This window comes from Carcharhinus amblyrhynchos, chromosome 23 (genome assembly GCF_965287045.1).
Source record: "Carcharhinus amblyrhynchos chromosome 23, sCarAmb.v2.hapA, whole genome shotgun sequence".
In the NCBI taxonomy this organism is placed as follows: domain Eukaryota; kingdom Metazoa; phylum Chordata; class Chondrichthyes; order Carcharhiniformes; family Carcharhinidae; genus Carcharhinus; species Carcharhinus amblyrhynchos.
Window position 1 is genome coordinate 32,897,379 of NC_137346.1, and position 19,977 is coordinate 32,917,355.

General features: G+C 41.8%; 1 protein-coding gene across 1 annotated transcript in view; it reads left to right on the forward strand.

Moving 5' to 3' along the window:
• Window positions 1-19,977, forward strand: part of rnf43 (ring finger protein 43) — a 177,859-nt gene that overhangs the window by 97,302 nt on the left and 60,580 nt on the right. The window contains exon 2 of the mRNA XM_080210829.1: window positions 15,709-15,831. Coding sequence (XP_080066955.1) covers window positions 15,709-15,831 — 123 coding nt within the window. The remainder of the gene's footprint in view (window positions 1-15,708; window positions 15,832-19,977) is intronic.

Consider the following 19,977-nt stretch of genomic DNA (forward strand, 5'->3'; position numbering starts at 1 on the left):
CCCAAAAGTTAAAACTTTTCATGTTTCTATTTTACATCTATTTTGGGTCAATAACATTTTTAAACGCCTGACCCTGTTTGCTGATGAATCTCCTGTAAAATACATATGCTCTGTGTCACATTTGAGACTCATTTGAAATGTAAAGCTACATGTCAATTTCACATCTACTTTGTTTACTTATGAGTTATGACCCACTATAAGGCTTGCAAAATGGAAGAAGATAATGCCTTCAATCATTCATTAGATTTCACAGACAACCTGACTCCAACAATCTATTCTTTGATCAATGCTGGACACGCACACTGACATAGCTTTACCCTCACCTGTACAGCGTATGTATATAAACACAAATAATAAAAAGATGCATGTCTTAGCATACATGGTACTTGTGTGGCATAACTGCTTTTTGTTATCAGCCCAAGCTTGAATATTGTCCAGATCTTATTGCACATGAACCCAGACTGCTTCAGTATAATGAATGGTGCTGAACATTGTGCAATCATCAGCAAACATCTTCACTTCTGACCTTAGAATGGAGGGAAGGTGAAGTTTCTGAAGATAGTTGGGCCTAGGACTAACCTAAGGAACTCCTGCAGTGATGTCCTGGGACTGTCCAAAGATGTAGATGATCTGGAGGAGGGGGCTGAGTGTAGGGTGACGAAATTTGCTGATGACATGAAGATGAGTGGTAAAGCAAATTGCGTAGAGGATGTGGAGAGTCTGCAGAGGGATCTGGATAGGCTGAGCGAGTGGGCGAGGACCTGGCAGATGGAGTATAATGTTAGCAAGTGTGAGGTTATCCACTTTGGCAGGAATAATAGTAGGAGGGATTAGTATTTAAAGGGTGAAAAGCTGCAGCATGCTACGATGCAGAGGGACCTGGGGGTCCTTGTGCATGAGTCGCAAAAACCCAGTCTGCAGGTGCAGCAGGTGATCAAGAAGGCGAATGGAATGCTTGCCTTTATAGCGAGGGGGATAGAATATAAAAGCAGGGAGGTCTTGCTGCAACTGTACAGGGTATTGGTGAGGCCGCAGCTGGAGTACTGTGTGCAGTTTTGGTCGCCGTACTTGCGGAAGGATATATTGGCCTTGGAGGGAGTGCAGAGGAGGTTCACTAGGCTGATACCGGAGATGAGGGAGTTGGACTATGAAGAGAGACTAAATAGACTGGGTCTGTACTCGTTGGAGTTTAGAAGGATGAGGGGGGATCTTATCGAGACATATAAGATAATGGAAGTGATGGATAGGGTAGAGGTGGAGAGATTCTTCCTGCTTAGAAAGGATAGCAGGACTAGAGGGCACAGCCTCAAGATAAGGTGGCCGGGGGGCGGGGGGGGATGGTGGCGGTGCAGTTTAGATCGGAGTTGAGGACGAACTTCTTCACTCAAAGGGTGGTGAATCTCTGGAATTCTCTGCCCGTTGAAGTGGTGGAGGCTACCTCGCTAAATATATTTAAGTCACGGGTAGATAGGTTTTTGGTAGGCAAGGGAATTAAGGGTTATGGGGAGAAAGCAGGAAAGTGGAACTGATCCACTTCAGATCAGCCATGATCTTATTGAATGGCGGGGCAGGCTTGGAGGACTAGATGGCCTACTCCTGCTCCTATTTCTTATGTTCTTATGTGCAGGTTAGATGGAGTGGTGATGCTATGTTGCCCCTTCATGTCCCAAAACGGTTGTAGGTTAGGGGGATTAGTGAGGTAAATACATGAGGTAAATATAGGGATAGGGCCTAGTTAAGATGGTCTGCCAGAGGGTCAGTGCAGACTCGATGGGCTGAATGGTCTCCTTATTTACTGTAGGGAATCTGTGATTCTATGGCTAGGATAATTGATCTTCAACAACCACAACCATTTTTTTTTCTTCTTGTTAAGCCTGCTGTATTGTAGAGAGTCCAAAATGAAGTGTCAGTGTGGATTTTTTTGTTATGTGTTGTTTGTATATATAATCTAAAGAGGCAGGTTTGAAACCTGGATTGTGATGTTGCACTTCAGGATGTCATCAGAGGGGAAGAGTGCTTAGCATTTAAGTGAGTGTGTGAGATTCTGCAATTGAGATAAAATGGATGACAACAGGAAAAGGGTTGCGAAACTGGGGACAATCAGAGTAGTGATGGATTAAAGTATACATTTTCTTCATCTCTGTGAAGAGAACTGACAATATTTATCCTACACATTATACTAAAGCTGTGTAGTGTTTGTTTCACTGTGTAAAGATGCAGCTTTTCTGTTTCCATAAGGGACTGATCAGGTACCATGCAGTTTGTCTGAAAATGTTTAGTTTGTCTGTGTATTGTGAGCCAGGATGTGTGCATGTCTGAGTGTATGTATAGGCGTGAGTTTTTTGTCCTTTTAAGCACGTGTGTTTGTTTGTGAGGTCTTATGCCCAGGTATGTCAGCAAATGGAAATGCTTGTGTGCAGCAATCGAAATTCTGTCCCAGCTAAGTCAGCACAAACGATAAATCAAAGGTGTGGCCTCGTGGCTTGTTTGCTCAGTATCACACCACACTGTGTTTGTATTCTCTGGACTGTACTGTGTAAGACGGGTTAATGTACTCTTCTGCGGACCTGGGCTGCTCCAGTGTGAATGTATGAAATGGGGCCAAATGCAAAACTGCTAGTGGGAGTCCTGGAAAAGGACAGTACTGGACACCCTTGCATTCTAGTCTGACTGCATTTCACACTATATTCAGCTGAAAGCAGTGATACAGGAAAGCAGCATTTGTGTGCAAGTCTTTGGGCTACTTCTGGCACCATGTCCAGAAGCCCTTTGATCTTCTCAAAACTCTTTGATCTGAGATTTTATGCTGCTGGGTAGCTGCCAATGTGGTTATAAACATTTCCCCAGAATAGAGACTTCAATTGTCAGCTTCTTTTGAGAAGGGTTGGGGATAAGGAGTATCAAGAGGCTGCCCTTCTAGTCACCATCCTCATGACACGCACTGCTGTTTCATGTTGGTGTTGAGGTTTATGCTACTGTTGTTTGTTTTTATACAGAAGAAAACTTTGTTCAAGGTTTCTACATTCAATAAGTCTGAATAGATGGAGAGCCAGCCAATAGTACAGTTCTTGCTGTTTTGCTTGTGAAAATGTTGAAGTGGCTGGTATCTTTTGGGTTGACATTCACATTCTGTATTCCTCTAGTACAGTGACTTAAACTATTTTGCGTGCAAACATCAACTGTAGACCCTGTACCTGCATTGTTGGTTGGTCCAAGCTAACAATGTATTGTCAGCATATCAGACCAGTCATATTGCAACAGTCAATTCTACGTGAGCCAATAAGCAAACGGGGAAGATCCAGGAAGTGCGTTATCCCAGATTGATCTACACAGAACAGCTGGGATTGATCCCCAGACAGCTCCATTTTCCAGCTCTTGATTGGGAAGCCATAGGAATGCTTCAGTTGGGTTTCCATATCCTTGGGTTAGTGAGGGACAAATTAACCATTGTAAATTAACCTGTTCCTGAACACACCCCTTACGGAAAGGAATGAATATGGGTATTGGTATTGCATGTTGTGCTCAGTTGTTGTGCTCAGCCCTGAATTGCATGCTTGTGCAATGCTACATGTGAAGATTGCCCAGTTAAATGAGTGCCTGAAGGGCTAGTGTCTCTGGAACTTCATCCTTAAGAACCGTCACTCTCAGTAATAGAGGTGAGAAAATTGGGAAAGGTCAATGTTTCAGATGAACTGGCCAATTTGCCTCAATGGCAAATTGTAGGATTGCATTAGCCAATCCATTTTAACTTTGGTATCTGAAAGCTTAATCCATCTTCTTGGATGAATTGCTCATGAGTATCCATTGCCACTGGTGGGGTAGAAGGTTGAATAGAGGTGGCTGTGTTGCTGGTGATGTAGAAAGTTGTTTCAGTGATTGATGCAGTTTGTCAGTGCCTTGTGTGTAGGTCAGGGAGTGGTAGTGGCTCCATCACTTTAAGCTATTTTACTTGATAATATTACTATTAACAGGCAAATGGAAGCTGGTAACCAACACAAAGTGAGTCTGACTGATTAATTATTGAAGTACATCCAAATATAAAACCTTACAGTAGCCAGGTATTTTGTATTGCTGGCTGCTTGGATTGTACCTAATTGAAAATGAGATTGAAGAATCATCGCTGAGTACTATAAAGTCTAAACCTGGAGGTAGCATTCAGAATAGTGAATTCAAAATCAAATAGGGCAAAGTCAAGTAAAGAGAAAAAAAAAACTGGAGGTAGCATTATGAAAGACAAAGAAACGGTATCAAAATATTTTTTAAAAATCTCTAACAGTTAAAAGCTGAAAGAACAAAATCGTACACTTCAAAATTTATTTTTTAGTGTTAGAGTGCTTAAACATAAGGAGAGGGGAAGCAGTGATTCTGCAATCTAATTTTTTAAAGGAGATTTACAGTTGCAAGCCCAGGTAAAATAGATCCCAGAAGCTTGGTAGAGGGCGTGTACCTTTTGGATGGTTGGCTGACAGGAATTTGCCAAGCAAAAGCCCCAGAAAATCCAAGGGCAAGTGTAAACCTAACGAATGGCTGGTGTTTACAGCAAAATCTGGCCCCATGATACCTATGTTATCCCATGATACCCTGCCGAGCAGCTAACACAGAATACCTGGGTACTTCTGATTTATACAATTTGACATTTGTGTTTCAAAATGAATCAGACTCAATTTGAATTGGTTACCAATATGCCTTTGTCAGGTATTGGGGATTCGCCAAAATAAAGAAGACATTAACTCTCCATATTCCACACACGGAGTCACTGATGAACAACATCAATTAATGCAATAATTTTCTACATACCATCAATGTAACCATCTCTGTGCAATTTAACACCCTTGAGATGGGCACTCAGCAGCAGACTGGGGAGCTAACAAGAACTCTAGGCAAGCTGAGAGTTGTCCCAAATGTGGTGGTGAGAACTGATTTCAGTTTCCCACTACTGAGATCAGATTGACTGGTCTATAATTATTCAGCCTATCCTTTGCTCCCTTTCTAAACTAAAGTACATTAGCAGATCTCCAATCCTCTGGTGCTTCATTCCTAGTAAGAAGTCTCTCAACACCAGGTTAAAGTCCAACCAATTTATTTGATAGTAAACCCACCATCTCCACATCATGGCTTCATCCCTATACAGTGAGGATTGAAAATGATGGCCAGACCCTCTGCAATTTTCTCCCTGGCTTCTTTTATCAGCTTGGGGTACAATATATCCAGCCTGGGGATTTATCCACTTTCAAGAAACTCTCCTTGTCGTACTTCCTCTCTCCCTATGTTCATCACTTCAATACTAAAAGCTGACACCTCTTGAGAGGGAGAGTACTTGAAGTACTCCCTCACTGAAGAGCTGGATATTCAGCCTAGATTTTTGAGCTCAAGTCTGTTGAGTCGGTCTTGAACCTGCAGCCTTCTGGTTCAGGTGATAATGCTACCCACTGAACCATGGCTGGCACAGACTGAACAACAGCCCACCTAGCTTCACTGTAGGGTTGGTGAAGCGCACTGTCTGGGTCACATCAACATTTGGGGAGCTGTGGCATTTTTAAAGTGCATGTGGAACAAAGTAACATGTCCAGCCAGGATCTTCCAGGAAAGAAACTGTTCCTCGAAGAGCCGGATGTGTTTGTGCTGATACACTTTCATATCTGCTCATCTCTACCAAAGGAAAAACAACAGAAAGCAACATGTGTTTACACTTTTAACACTGGTAGTTTAACGTTAAGCATAAGTGGATGATCAAGTTTCCAAACGTCTGCTCTTCTGCAGTTAGTAACCTTACACTTCAAGTATTTGTTTGGACTACTGGAACATTCTCTGAAAAAGCACTTTCTTGATAGAGTCCATTAGTGCCTTCTTACTGTCTGCTAATCCTTAACACAGATTCAGGGCCAAAGTAATGATGTAAACTGGATGGTGGCTAAAAGGGATTGTTTGCTGAGAAGTTAGCCAATTGCCACATCTTTTCTCAGTTGCCTCTCTCAATCTTAGGGGGCAGGTCTCTTTACTTTGTTCTCCACCCTTTCAAGCTTGGACTCAAACCAACATGATAAAGAAAAGATGGACAATAGACTGGAAAACGGCTAGAATTTTTCTTCTGCAAATTAAATTAAACTTTCCATTCTTCGGATAGTTGGGTCTTGTGGGCCACAACCACAAGATAGCTTATTACAAAGCAAAGGTGTATGTATCACTGGATTTTGTCACTGCCATTGTTCACCGTGAGGGTGAGGGGCAGATGGTAGAATTCTGCTTTTTGTGTAAAGTTTAATCTGATGAGCTTTTTGTTTGGGTGAAAGCTGAGATTTGTATGGGGAAATAGTGAGAGGTTTAACAAATATCATTGTATTCATTGAACTAACTCTGCTTTGGAGGCTGATATAGGAAGTAGCATGGCAGCTAACTATGATGTCTGGTACTTACTGACCCGTCAGTATATGAACAGTTTGGTTTTCTAATAGACTGCAGAGTAAGGAAATCCTTCTACTAGATCCAGTGGATATGTCATTTTTCCTAGTCTTGCTGGGCAGATGACCAGCTTTGGGCAGTTGAGATGTACTTATATACATGTATACAGTCCTGCACACAGCATTGTAAAGAATGACAGAAAGATGAATTAAGAATGTTGTGTAATATCATTTTGAAGAATTCTGCCTAGTACACAAAGATGCGCATTAACTGAGGGTTCTCACTGGGACTGCAGTAACATATTTCAGGGATTCAATGAAAAGTTCATGCTGAGTCCACCCAGCTTTAATTTTGCTCACCAGCCTCTGGTGTGGGACCTTGTCAAAAGCCTTTTGGAAGTACAAACACACAACATCCGCTGGTCCACTCTTGTCCATCCTATTCCAAAAAACTTATCAAGCACAATTTCCCTTCAGTTAATCTATGCTGACTTGGACCAATCCTGCCACCGCTTTCCAAATTGTCTCTTTACATGTTGTCAATTTAATCACTCTACAATTGATGGCCATGCTTTTCTGCTACGTAAACCCTAAAGTTTAGATTTCCCTTCCCTTCCTAAACCTCTCCACTTTTCTCTCCTTTTAAGACACTGCTTAAAACCAACCTCTAACAAAGCTTTTGGTGGTCTGCCTAATATCTTCCTTAGTGTCAAATCTTATTTCATAACTGTTTTACTACTTTAAAGGTGTATGCAAATACAGGTTGTTATTGACATGTCTGCAGTAGAGCAGCACTGATGCCACTTAATTATATTAGGAGTTTCAATGCAGCATTTCAGTTTTCTGACTTGCATTTTAAAGGAGTACAGGCTGGTCACACACACAAAGTTTAATACATCAGTAGTGCTCCAGTGTTCATCCTCACTCAGCCTCAGTTTAACTTAATGGTTAATCTCCAAGTCAACCATGGAGGATCAGTGGATAATGATTGATTCTGTTTGCAAAAAGTGATGAACTGTATCAAATGTTTCTTAAATAAGATGCATTTTTATTTTCCTAACACTCCAACTAGGTGTGCATTGGCATCCTGTGGGTCTGACTGCAGCAAAGTCATCCCGGTTTTGGGATCCCACAGAATCCTTGCCCGCTATTTGAGACATTGCAGATTTAGATTGGTGGCCCCTGGATTAGGAGCTGTACTGGTTGGAGGAAAAGAATACCAGCGTGCGCTATCACAAAGTTTTGGTTATCTGACTTGGAGAAAGCCAGCAACTGGTAGAAAGGTTCAGAGGTGACAGTTTTGTGTTCTGTGAATATTTCACCCTTGAACAACACCACTAAATTGTTACAAATTTGGACTCTTGGATACAATGATGATGTATTCTGAACAATCTTCCATTTGAATGTACGTTTATATTGTACCATAGTGATATAATAAGGCTATAATTGTTCCAGTGATCTAAATGAGATATTTCTGCTTTTACTATGTGTTTGCATTTTTTCAAAGGCAGACTAACGTTTGATGAGACTTGCCTAAATATAAATTAATAAGCTTTTATTTCACAAAATATACTGCTCATCAATTATGATCAGATTCACTTAGTTGTAGAAATGCAGTTTGTCTTCCCAAACTAGGAATTCATGATGTATCCCCAAATCAGTGAGCTGTATTTTTTGACTTAAAATAATTCCCAGTGCCCCTCCTGTATTCTTGTCTCTCACTGAAGCTTGACTTTACAATTAATTTCAAAAGCAACGCATTTGCTGTATTAAGCACGTTTCACACAACCTCAGAATATCCCAGATGATTTCTAGCTAATGAAATGCTTTTGGAATGTTCTCGCTATTGTAATGAAGTCAGATTGCATAAAAGGTCTCTCAAACAAAGCAATATGATAATGACCACATAATCTGTCTTCAGTGACTTAATTGATTTAAAAATTTGACTTATTTTTAGCCTTTCTCGAATCTGACTGTCCATGTCTCTGCCTCTATCTTTATTGCTCTCTCGGTTTGATTGACAGGATTTCAGACCTTCCAGGGCCCCTGCAGAATACATTATATCAGAAACTTTCCAATACAGTGGAGTTGTTGTAACTATTTGTGAGACAAGCTAGCAAATAGCTTATTATTTACAGTCAGTGGAGAAACAATATCAAATCTTAACTCATTAGTAATCTAACTATCTTAGTCACTTTTTGAACTTGTGGAAATGTTCCTGCATTAAAACCATAATGCTTAAAAGTAAGTTTTCAAATCCTTCCTATAAAAAAAAGTGATCAAGAAAATCCAGAACATGATGCCAACTCGCTGATCAGTCATGTCACCGGCTGTTTCTGCAACGTACCGGAGAACAAACTGGCCACCACCTTTACTAAAGAGTCATACAGTTTTAGAGAGGCTCTTTGGACCATCATGTCTGCATCGACATTCAAGCACCTATTTATTCTAATCCTGTTTTTCCCGCATTTGTTCCATACCCTTGTGTGCTATGGGGTTTCAAGTGCTCATCTAAATGCTGCTTAAATGTTGTGAGGGTTCCCATCTCTGCCAAGCTTTCAGGCAGTGACTCCAAATTCCTAACACCCCCTAGGCATAACCAAAGTTATTAATTTGCTTTGAAATGTCAATGAGGATGTGATAAGGTACCACAAAAGTTTTTTCTTTTTTCTCCCTCTGTGACAGTTGCAACTTGAGAACCAGGAGCAACTAGTCTTGAAGCTGAGTGTAATCAATCCATGGTCAGCTCGGGGCAAGAGCTGGGACAATGGCTGCTCTGCACTCAGAACCAGAGTCTTATTTTTCTTGTGAATTTGAATCGGCTGTCAGGTATATGTATTGCGGGTGCTTCATGCTGCCATCTTTCCTACAGTGCCTTATGACAAATCAGAATGCGACCCCTCTCCCAACTGGCTGCTGTCATCTTTCATGCACTTGCAGCCAATTATTGTGAATGCCAACCTTGCCCATTTCCTCACTCTCCTTTGGACCTATCACTCTGTTTTTAAAATGGGTAGGTTAGTTACTCAGCCCTAAATCCCAGCTCCATCCATGCTTCAGTGTTTTGCACCGGGAGTACTGATTGACTGACCTTTCTTGGCATCTCAGACTTCAATGTCTTGTACCTGTGTTTTACCACAGGGCACATGACAGCCTGCTGATTAACCCTTCTCAGACTGCAGAAGTGGCAGGAAACAAATCAGAATGGACCCTGGTATATTATTTATTGAGCAATTTGGACAGCAAAACCGGAGTCCTGTGGCACAAAGCTACAGTTTAACTCTTTGCAGAGTAATGAATTCGGATTTATGGCTAAGTTCTGGGATTGAAGATAAAAGTCTTTGTTGCTTGGCAGTGGAGAAAATGAGTAGGCCCCCCTGTCATGTGGTCTTGGAATCATTTGTATCCACCTGAGGGGAAATAATCTCTCATTAAAAATGCATTGTCTGGCCATGCAGCATTCTCTCTGTAGTGCACTGAAATGTCAACTTGGATCGTTGTCTTCCCAGAGTGTTGTGGATGCTCCATTATTGAGTATTTTCAAGACTAAAATCAATAAGATTTTCAGTCTCTCAGGATATCAGTGGGGAGAGGACAATAGGTAAAAGATCAGCCTTGATTGTATTGAATGACAGAGCAGGCTCAGGGGCCATAGGGCCTACCCCTGCTCAGATTTCTTATGTTCTCCTGAGTCTCAGAAGGAGACTTGAATCCAGGATCTTCTGACTTAGAGGTGAGAGTGTTAGCTCACTGCCAAGACTGACATAATTCAAAAAAATTGCAGTTTAAAAGGCTTAGAAAATCGCTGTGCTGAAACCATCATTAACAGAATAGAGTTGACATACTGATACGTTGCAATGAGGGAGACGAGAAACTACCATCTCTTACTGGCATTGTACCCCATGAGAGGATGACATGGCCACTCTTCTGGTACATGCTGTGAGGTACAGTGACAGACACTTATCCATTATGCCGATATAGTGAATGTATTTTTCTCTTGGTATAACATGGAGAGAGTGACACTTGTACAGTACAACAAAAATTTGCATTTATAGTAGCAAATTTAGTCATGGGGCCAATTGTGCATCACCTTCCAAACCCATGATGTTACCACCTGGAAGGACAAAGTGCATGGGAACACCACCTGTAAATTCCCCTCCAAGCCACACACCTTCATTTCTTGTAACTATATTGCTGTTCCTTTACTGTTATTAGATCAAAATCCTGGAACTCCCTTCCCAGTAGCATTTTGGGTGCAGCTACATCACATGGAATTCACTGGTTCAAGAAGGCAGTTCATCATCACCACCTAGAGGACAATTAAGAATGGGCAATAAATGCTGGCCTTGATGCTGGTATCACATGAATTAAAGTTTAAAAAAGCACTTGAAACAAAATTTTACGTTGAACCACTCGAGGAGATATTAGGATAGGTGACCAAAAGCTTGGGCAAGGGGGTAAGTTTTAAGGAGCATAGAGAAATGGTGAAAGTTTAGGGAAAGAACTGCAGTGTTTAATGCCAAGGCTGAATACATGGCCACAAATGGTGGAGCAATTCAAATCAGGATCATGCAAGGTCAGATTTGGAGTACGAGTGTGTAATGCTTTGCTGGTACTGTACAAGAGGAGCACTGCAGACAATGATGTATCCTATTGTGCAGTAAGGTGAGTGGCACAGACACTGACCTCTCCTGCTTGAAAGAGGCAATGAAATATCGCTAGCACAATCCAAAGGCACACCCACTGCATGCATTGCCAAATGTCCTTTAAAGCATTCTCTGACCCCCAGGGGGTTGAGATATGTCCCAATAGATGAGCTGAGTGCATCGTGCAGACTGGGTTTCTGCAAGCCATCTTTACGATGCTGACTAAGAATGAGCTCGCGCATCGGCCTGTGTCCAGCTGGCAGTAGATTAGCAGAGATGAAAGTGAAAAGTGAAATCACGCACCACAGTAATGACTCCTGTGCACAAACAGGAAGATGCAAGTTACATTTCAATTACACTTTTCCTTTGATTTGATTCCAAGTGCAGTTTAATTTTTAATCAAGTTACCATATTGCTTGTATGACCTGCTTATCAAATACAGTATTTGCAGAAAAGCTCATGTTACAGCAATACACTGTCGGTGTTGGGGTGTTTAAAGATTGCCTTTTGGTAAGACCGGAAAGGACTGGGTACAATGCCCTATTTGTATATAATTCCACTACTGAAACAGATGCCAGCTGGAACATCGCATCTCCACAGACAAAATTCAATGAAGTGCAATACTGGTGAGAACAAAAAGGAGTTTGAATTTCACAGTCAATAAAACTTCAAAAGTTTCACCATTGCCTTAAACACTTTTCCTGCGTTACTGAAGTAACAGCTGGCTAAATGTGAAAAAAGAAACATTCGAGGCAAAGTGGCTTCATTCCAGCAAAATTGTGATGGACTGTCTGTCAGAGGGGTTGGTAACTCCGGCATAAGAGTGATTGATTAAAGAGATTGGGCACTCCTAACAGCAAGATGAAGGATCAAAGAGGTTAATAGATTGATAAGAGAATGAAGGAGTTCTATCAAGACTGAGTGTTAGCTATGATAGGAGTGAATAACTATTAGTTGGAAGCACATGTATAGATGGATGGAGGGAATGTTATTCATAGCCTTGAGTCAGTCATGTAATGAATGCTTTATGGCAAAATTGTTCTTTATCTGAATGGAGTCCATCAAGCTATGTTTTTCCTACCAGAAATATCTGCAAGGTACTGACGTGAGCCACATGTTTTAAAACTCCTGGCCTCTTCTGAGTAAAGGAATATTGTGTAGCATCAGGACAAAAATGATATATCCAATATGCAAGGATGATCACATAAAATAGATAGTGGAAGACAAGATGCCATATGAGCCAGATTTTGCATGAGCCACATAGTGAAATTGGCAGCCCTGTTACACTCAGGGCAGGGAACAGCTAAACAGCTGCTTTATCTGATTATATTTTCCCATACTCCATTTCAATATTTACAAATGTTTTATGATTTTTTTTGCTCTTATCCTCATCCATTTATCACTGAGCCAGTGTCCAGGAGACCAACCCTGCTCTATGCCCTTCGTGTTGGTGCAACCTTATGCTGGGGTTGCTCCAACCTGTCATTTATTTTGTGTGAACTGTATGTTGGTTTTGACAGGATTCCATTTTGGACAGTAATAATTCTTCGCCTTTCCATGTTCAGTTGCATAGTTTTAAGACAGTGATTTGTTTTGGGATTGCATTGACCCATGTAACCAGTGATAAGCTGAAAGTGCAGATTGCAGCTTATTCTACTCTTCATGCATCATAGGCACTCTTGTTGTTTAGAAGTCTTAGTTTAGAAGTTAGTAGCTGTTGAAACTGAGATTCCAAATGTGCTGTAAGTGACAGCACTGGAATAAACAAATGTGCAGGCCCCCATTTGTGTATGATCCTCACTTGTAACTTTGCACAAACTAAGAATTTGGTCTGTATATGACTTTGGAACAACCATGTTGTTTCTTTTCTACTTATCCAACACTTTGGCATAATGTGTGCTGTTGGCAGCTTGCTCATTCCTTCTCCTGAAGGAGTAAGAATGCTGCTAATTGCACCCAAAGTGCTGAGCCTACTGTGTATTGAAATCAGAAGGTGGAATATCAGCCCTTTATCACCTCATCCTGCTCAATGGATTAATTCCCAAACTGTATTCAGAGGATAATAGGTAAACAACATTGCACTAGATCCTCCGATTTGATTGCTTCTACACCACTTTCAATAATTAGCAGTAGCTTCACCCCAGAGACACAAGACAATGGGGAGTCATCTGCACACTTCAACATTGGTACCTGTGGCAGCAGTGTGTGAGCACAGACACACAACCTGAAAAACATTTATAACTGTTACTGTAACTGGAATGAATAATGTATCAATGGGATGCTGGCCTTCATAGCGAGGGGGATTGAATATAAAAGTAGGGAGGTCTTGCTGCAGCTGTATAGGGCATTGGTGAGGCCGCAGCTGGAGTACTGTGTGCAGTTTTGGGCGCCGCACCTGCACAAGGATATTTTGGCCTTGGAGGGAGTGCAGAGGAGGTTTACTAGGCTGATACCGGAGTTGAGGGGGTTGAGCTATGAGGAGAGGCTGAATAAACTAGGCTTGTACTCGTTAGAGTTTAGAAGAATGAGGGGAGATCTCATTGAGACGTATAAGATGATGAATGGGATGGATAGGATAGAGGTGGAGAGACTCTTCCCGCTCAAAAAAGACAGTAGGACTAGGGGGCACAGCCTCAAGATAAAGGGGGGGCGGTTTAGAACGGAGTTGAGGAGGAACTTCTTCACTCAAAGGGTGGTGAATATCTGGAATTCTCTGCCCGTTGAAGTGGTGGAGGCTGCCTCGCTAAATATTTTTAAGAAGCGGGTTGATGGGTTTTTGATAAGAGAGGGGATTAAGGGTTATGGGGAGAGGGCGGGAAAGTGGAACTGAGCCACGACAGATCAGCCATGATCTTATTGAATGGCGGGGCAGGCTCGAAGGGCCAGATGGCCTACTCCTGCTCCTATTTCTTATGTTCTTATGTTCTTATACAATAAGAAGTAATTGGAAAGCTCTGGGACCCTTAAAAGTGAACATTTTTTAAAATGGCTTCAGAATAGGACTTCTACCTTAGAGTCCAAAATCTGACCAGGCGGGACATTGAAAAAATGCCTATATGCATGCATGAGATGGAGCTGACAGCACCCATAACTCAACTCTCCTTCCATTTACTCTGAACCTCATGTTTTCCACAAGCAATTTAAAAAAAGGAGTGTTTATCTTTTGGAAGAAATAAATGGAGCAGTTGTAGCCAGATCACATGTGAATAACATTTCCCATTATTTTGGATCAACTTAGACCAACTCGTTGTTACTAATTTGGGAAGAAGCTTACATTTTCAATTCAAAATATCAGCTTATTTTGATGCAGCTAAAGATGAACCTACTGAGTGTTTAAATGAACATTTCTCCCACATTGAATGACATGCAGCAATATTACTATTCAGAGTTTCCTTTGGGTGATGGTAGCCCTATTCCAGTAGGCAGCTGTCCTGAAAATTACTTCCAGAAAATTAAAGGAGGATTCCCAACTTATCATTTACCTCTCAAAACAAGCTGCAGCTTGGAGTTAAATAGTGAGGATGAATAAAAAAATGCAGGTTCCAGGCAACTCCCCAGGCCACTCATGGCTATGCAGCAGCATCAGAGACTTGGCCACAGGGTGTTCACCTGCCCTATAACTGGAGATTGATAGGTTGGCAGCTGGGTTTGGAACACCACGTGGTGCAACAATGGGGTAGAAAACTGAAAAGGGGAAATAAAATAATATCCAGCCTCCACGGTGCTGGGGGCTTGACAGAGGAAGGGAAATACTGATTACAATTCTATAAACACTCTCATGTCTTCACCAATTCAAAAAGGGCTTTGGTTTTAGCAACCAAAAGAAAAAACTAAAACTGTCTACACTGATTCTCAGCTGACCATGTGAACCCAGGGTGAGGCTCAACTCCAGGCACCCAGGATGGGGGACTTCTCAGCAACTGACAGCTTATACTTAAAGTTAATGCTAGCCAGAGTTGCTGAATTTGCAAAACAAGGTGCCAGTACTGACCATTTTGCTTTGTATTTTATGCCACTGTGTGTGTGGAATTCTCCATAGTGTCCTTTATCCTGCAGTGTAATCTAAAATCTGCAGTACCCCCTAACTCTTTGCTACAAACATTCCAAAGCAGGAATGATGATCTCCAGGTATGTCAACCTATCACTATACTTGCCCTGTATAATTAAAAATACCAAAAGGCCTTTAACACCAGAACAAGCAACAAAAGCCATATCACTCCTCAGTATTCAATATCAACATTGCATTTAAGGGACACAAGTCCAGCAATAGCCATGCAACTTAAATCTGCTTCAACCATCAATCTGTACCAGCCCAAGGGTAAAGACAAACCAGTGCACCTGAGAGTACCTGAGGTTTCTGCAGGAAGGTGAACTGTAATGTAGATAAATATGGATCCCAAATTAGTCGAGATCAACACAGGGGGAAAGTGCAGGATGGCTGAAAGACTGGAAGGTGCCCAAATCTCCAATTATATAGACATGTGGATCCATTCCTAATTATATAGACATGTGGATCCATTACAGGCAAGGCATTTTGTGAATAGTAAAGAACATGATATAGTTGTAATCAGCAGCTGTTTTTTTTTCCTTGTATATTTTTTTCCTCTTTTCATGTTTATGATTCTAGCAGTTTAATAGAAGCTTTCTATTGCTTTGTTTGGCAGTTTCATCCTCTGTGGCTCTGTAACACCAGTGAAGATGAACAACAAGACTATGACTTTGTCAGTATGGTCAAACTGGAGCGTCCTGACCGAGACCCACATCCTTGTCTCTCCCTCTTCAACAAGGTAGGGAACGTATACACACACACGTACATTTTAGTGATTGATCACTTGAAGATTATATCTAACAAGTATGTTTGATTTTTTTTTTAGAAACCTGCATATAAAAGCTGGTCCCAGTCTCAGCAGGCTTTAAGTTCTGAATTAAAGATATTTAAACATCAGTGCATTTTTAGGCAACTTCTACGTTCTGAAGAATTTGCCAGGCCAAGCTTGACTCCACTAAATTCCATCAGTCTCACCCAGCTCAGATTGGGTATAATTTCATGGGACCAGAAACCTTGCCTTGTCTCAGATCGCAAGTAGTTCTATGAAGTCAGAAGCCCTTTGCCCAACAAGTCATTCATGTATGAGCTTTAACAGTGTGTACCCACCAGATATTCAACCTGTGGGCCACGTTACAACCAAGGCCAGTTATTTGACGTCCAGGTGCCGAACTGGAGCTTTCCAGTGTTTGTTGCTGAACTTTTAAAAATCCAGTGATGATGAAAGTGAGGACAGTGCCAGGAGAGTGAATATTTGACGGCACAAAGCACACTAACAGATTGACAGCACTATTTAAAGTAGCCACTCCCCTGAAACCAGCATTGCTGGTTTCTATGGTCCCATTTTCCTTGACTCCTTTATTTGTTTGAATCGTTCTCTGCCTCTCCCAGCACCTAATCCATACAAGTAAGTACATGTAATAAATTTATGGTAGACCCAATCTGTGTAATTTTGCATTCTCCTTCATCCCTCTCCCAGATGCTAATTTTCTACACCTTGAGTCCCAAGTTTCTGTTCCATGCTTATCTTAATCACATTTAATGAAACACTGCAGATTTTGAGGAAATGAAAATTTATAGCCCCTCCAGGTACAGTCACCAGAGACTTGGCCTGTGCAGCTCCCTTTTTGGCTTGACTTTTTACGATGTAGCTGAGCAGCTTCGGAGCCATCACTCACAGCATCCATTTTTCTTTTGATATGTTTATTCTTTATTCTTCGGTCACAGCAAGCCATCGTGTGTTACCTTTCAACTTTCTGTCCCATCAAACTGAAATTGATAGATTTCTGTTAGCCAGAAGTATCAAAGGACATGGAGCAGAGGCATTACCTATCAATGGCCTCAGTGACCATGGCCTCACTGGGGACGGAATAGGCTAAGGGGCTTTATATGGACTTCTCCTGATATTATGTTCAAGACACACAATGCAAAAAAAAGCACATGAGTCTTGTCTTGTGGCTTACAAGCAATTCTGGGGCCTGAGTCTAGCCTGGTCAATAGCAGCAGTGTTAGCTGCTACTAAGTTGGCACCCTGGTGCATTTTAACTTCACCAACCTGCTTATGATTTTTTTCCTGTTGGAGAGGAATGAAATGTAAGATGTACAGGATGTTTTGATGTTCTGCTTGACTGGTTCAGTGTGAGTGAGAACCTGGTTTTCTTTGGTTGCTTCTTACCTCAAGACCATTTCAATTGACCATCACTGCATTGACCTCAAGAATGGCTATCGCATTAACCTTCACTGTCCTGACCACAAGAGTAGCCATTACCCATTACTTATTACCATAAGTTCTTGAATTTGATTTATTATTGTCACATTTATCAATATACAGTGAAAAGTATTGTTTCTTGCATGCTATGCAGGCAACGCATACCGTTCATAAAGAAGGAAAGGAGAGAGTGCAGAATGTAATGTTACAGTCAGAGCTAGAGTGTCGAGAAAGATCAACTTAACACGAGGTAGGTCCATTCAGAAGTCTGATAGCAGCAGAGAAGAAGCTGTTCTTGAGTTGGTTTGTACATAACCTCAGAGATAGAAGAGAATATGGCTGGGGTGTGGGGGGGGGTCCTTAGTTATACTGGCTGCTTTGCCAAGGCAGGGGGAAATGTAGACAGAGTGAATGGATGGGAGGCTGGTTTGTGTGATGGATTGGGCTTCGTTCATGACCCTATGTAAATTTTTAACCACTGTAGGAGATTTTGGTAAGTATTAAAATGCCCCTTTCTGGGATCAGTAACTGATCCCGAACCATGCTTTAATTTTAAAATATCAAGGATTAGTTTATAAATTAAACAAAAGGATTGATTGGAAGGATTTCAATTGAAAGTGAAGCTGGGAGCTGCAATTGAATAAGTGGAGAGTAACAGGCAGATACTTTCTTCATTTTTATTTTGGGAAATGGAGAAGCTGGTGATTCAGAGAAGCTGATGGTTTTTAAGACTGTCCATGCTCCATTGTAAGATCTGTCTCTTTGCTATTCCAGCCATTCCTAATTGGCTAAATGTGTGAACTTGACTGTCACTTTGACCCTGACTACTTCTCCATGAACATTAATATCTTATTTTCCTGTCTGCCAGGCAGTGAACTTTAAGTGGTAATTTGTAACAGTTGGAAAATGTCTGGCTTTTAATTGAAAAGCATCAGGAATAGTGCCAGTTGTAGACTCCATGGCCCCTTGCCCCTGCTCAGCATTGAATACAATCGTGGTTGTAAGAGAGATAAGAGATTCTTCCCGCTTAGAAAGGATAGCAGGACTAGAGGGCACAGCCTCAAGATAACGGGTGGGGGAGGGGGTGTGCAGTTTAGATCGGAGTTGGGGAGGAACTTCTTCACTCAAAGGGTGATGAATCTCTGGAATTCTCTGCCCATTGGCTACCTCACTGAATATATTTAAGTCACGGGTAGATAGGTTTCTGATAGACAAGGGAATTAAGGGTTATTGGGAGACAGCGGGAAAGTGGAACTGATCCACTTCAGATCAGCCATGATCTTATTGAATGGCGGGGCAGGCTCGAAGGGCTAGATGGCCTACTCCTGCTCCTATTTCTTATGTTCTTATGTGTGATCAATTCTACCTCTGTTCAGTGAAGAAGCGGAGACCTCTCAGACCATCCTGGTGGGGTTGGAGGTGTAGAGGGATTGGGCGTCCTTAGTGAAGAGGAGGCAGTTCAAGCCAAGAAACTGAAATTGTTAAAATGATGTGGGGCTTCAGAAGATTCACAGGTAGGTGAGTAAGAGGAGAAGAAATTGAGTCAAGATGGGAAGAAATGAGTTTGGGGGCAGGAAGAAGCTGAAACAATGGGTTTACCCAGGACAGTCCAGTTTGGGGATTTTGGGAAGGCAGAAGCAGGCTTTGTGGGGTTGGGGGTCTGTAAGGTGAGAAATTATGGAAGGAAAATCCCCAGAGGAGATGAGATCAGTGACAGTCCTGGAAATGATGGCTTGATGTTCGGTGATGGGGTCATGGTCCAGGGGAGTTAGGAAGAAGTGTCTGAGAGTTAAATGTTGGTACACCAAACAGAATGAACACCACCCTTGCCAGCAGATGTCATGCCGATAGTTCTTAATGAAAAGATCAAGAGCAGGTAAGAGGCCGGGGGGAGGAGTCCAGGTGAAGGCAGAATGCTGTAGGTGGGTGAGAGGGTCTGCTGGTTTGAGAGCACGAGTGGCAAAGAAGTGAGCATGAAGGTGATGGAACAAGAGCTCAGCGTTATGTGGCGCTCAAAGTTAATTGAGATGGGGGTAGTAATGGATAAAGCTGAGTCCTTTGCTAAGGACTGTTTAGTGTCAGAGAAGGAAAGGTTGGCGTGTATTCTGAAGTGGGATTCAAAGTAGGGATGAAGTTAGAGAGAAGTGAAAGTGAAGAAAGATCTGGAGCGGACTTAAATGAATTGCTGGCACTTAAGTTCCTTCACACCTGAGAGGTAGAGAACAGGTTTTTAGTGAAAGCTTCAGATCAGACAAAGGATAAAATGAAACTATGGACCCAGGAACAGCTTTGAGATAATTGGTGCTGCTGGAGAGAGAGGTCGAGTGTGTACATATGGTGACACATGGTACTGAGAGTGAATCTCAGGAGCGGGCAGGATCAGCCATTCAAGAAGCTTTTGTTTGTCACCTGTAACCCTTGGTAGAATCGAAACATGAAGGATGACACTTCAGTTGGAATCATAACATAAGAAATAGGAGCAGGAGTAGGTCATCTAGCCCTTTGAGCCTGCCCTGCCATTCAGTAAGATCATGGCTGATCTGTCATGTCTCAGTTCCACATTCCTGCCCTCTCCCCATAACCTTTAATCCCCTCGCTTATCAAAAACCTATCAACCCACGTCTTAAATATATTTAGCGAATCCAAATGAATAAGTCTGAGTTGGATGGGTTTAATGTT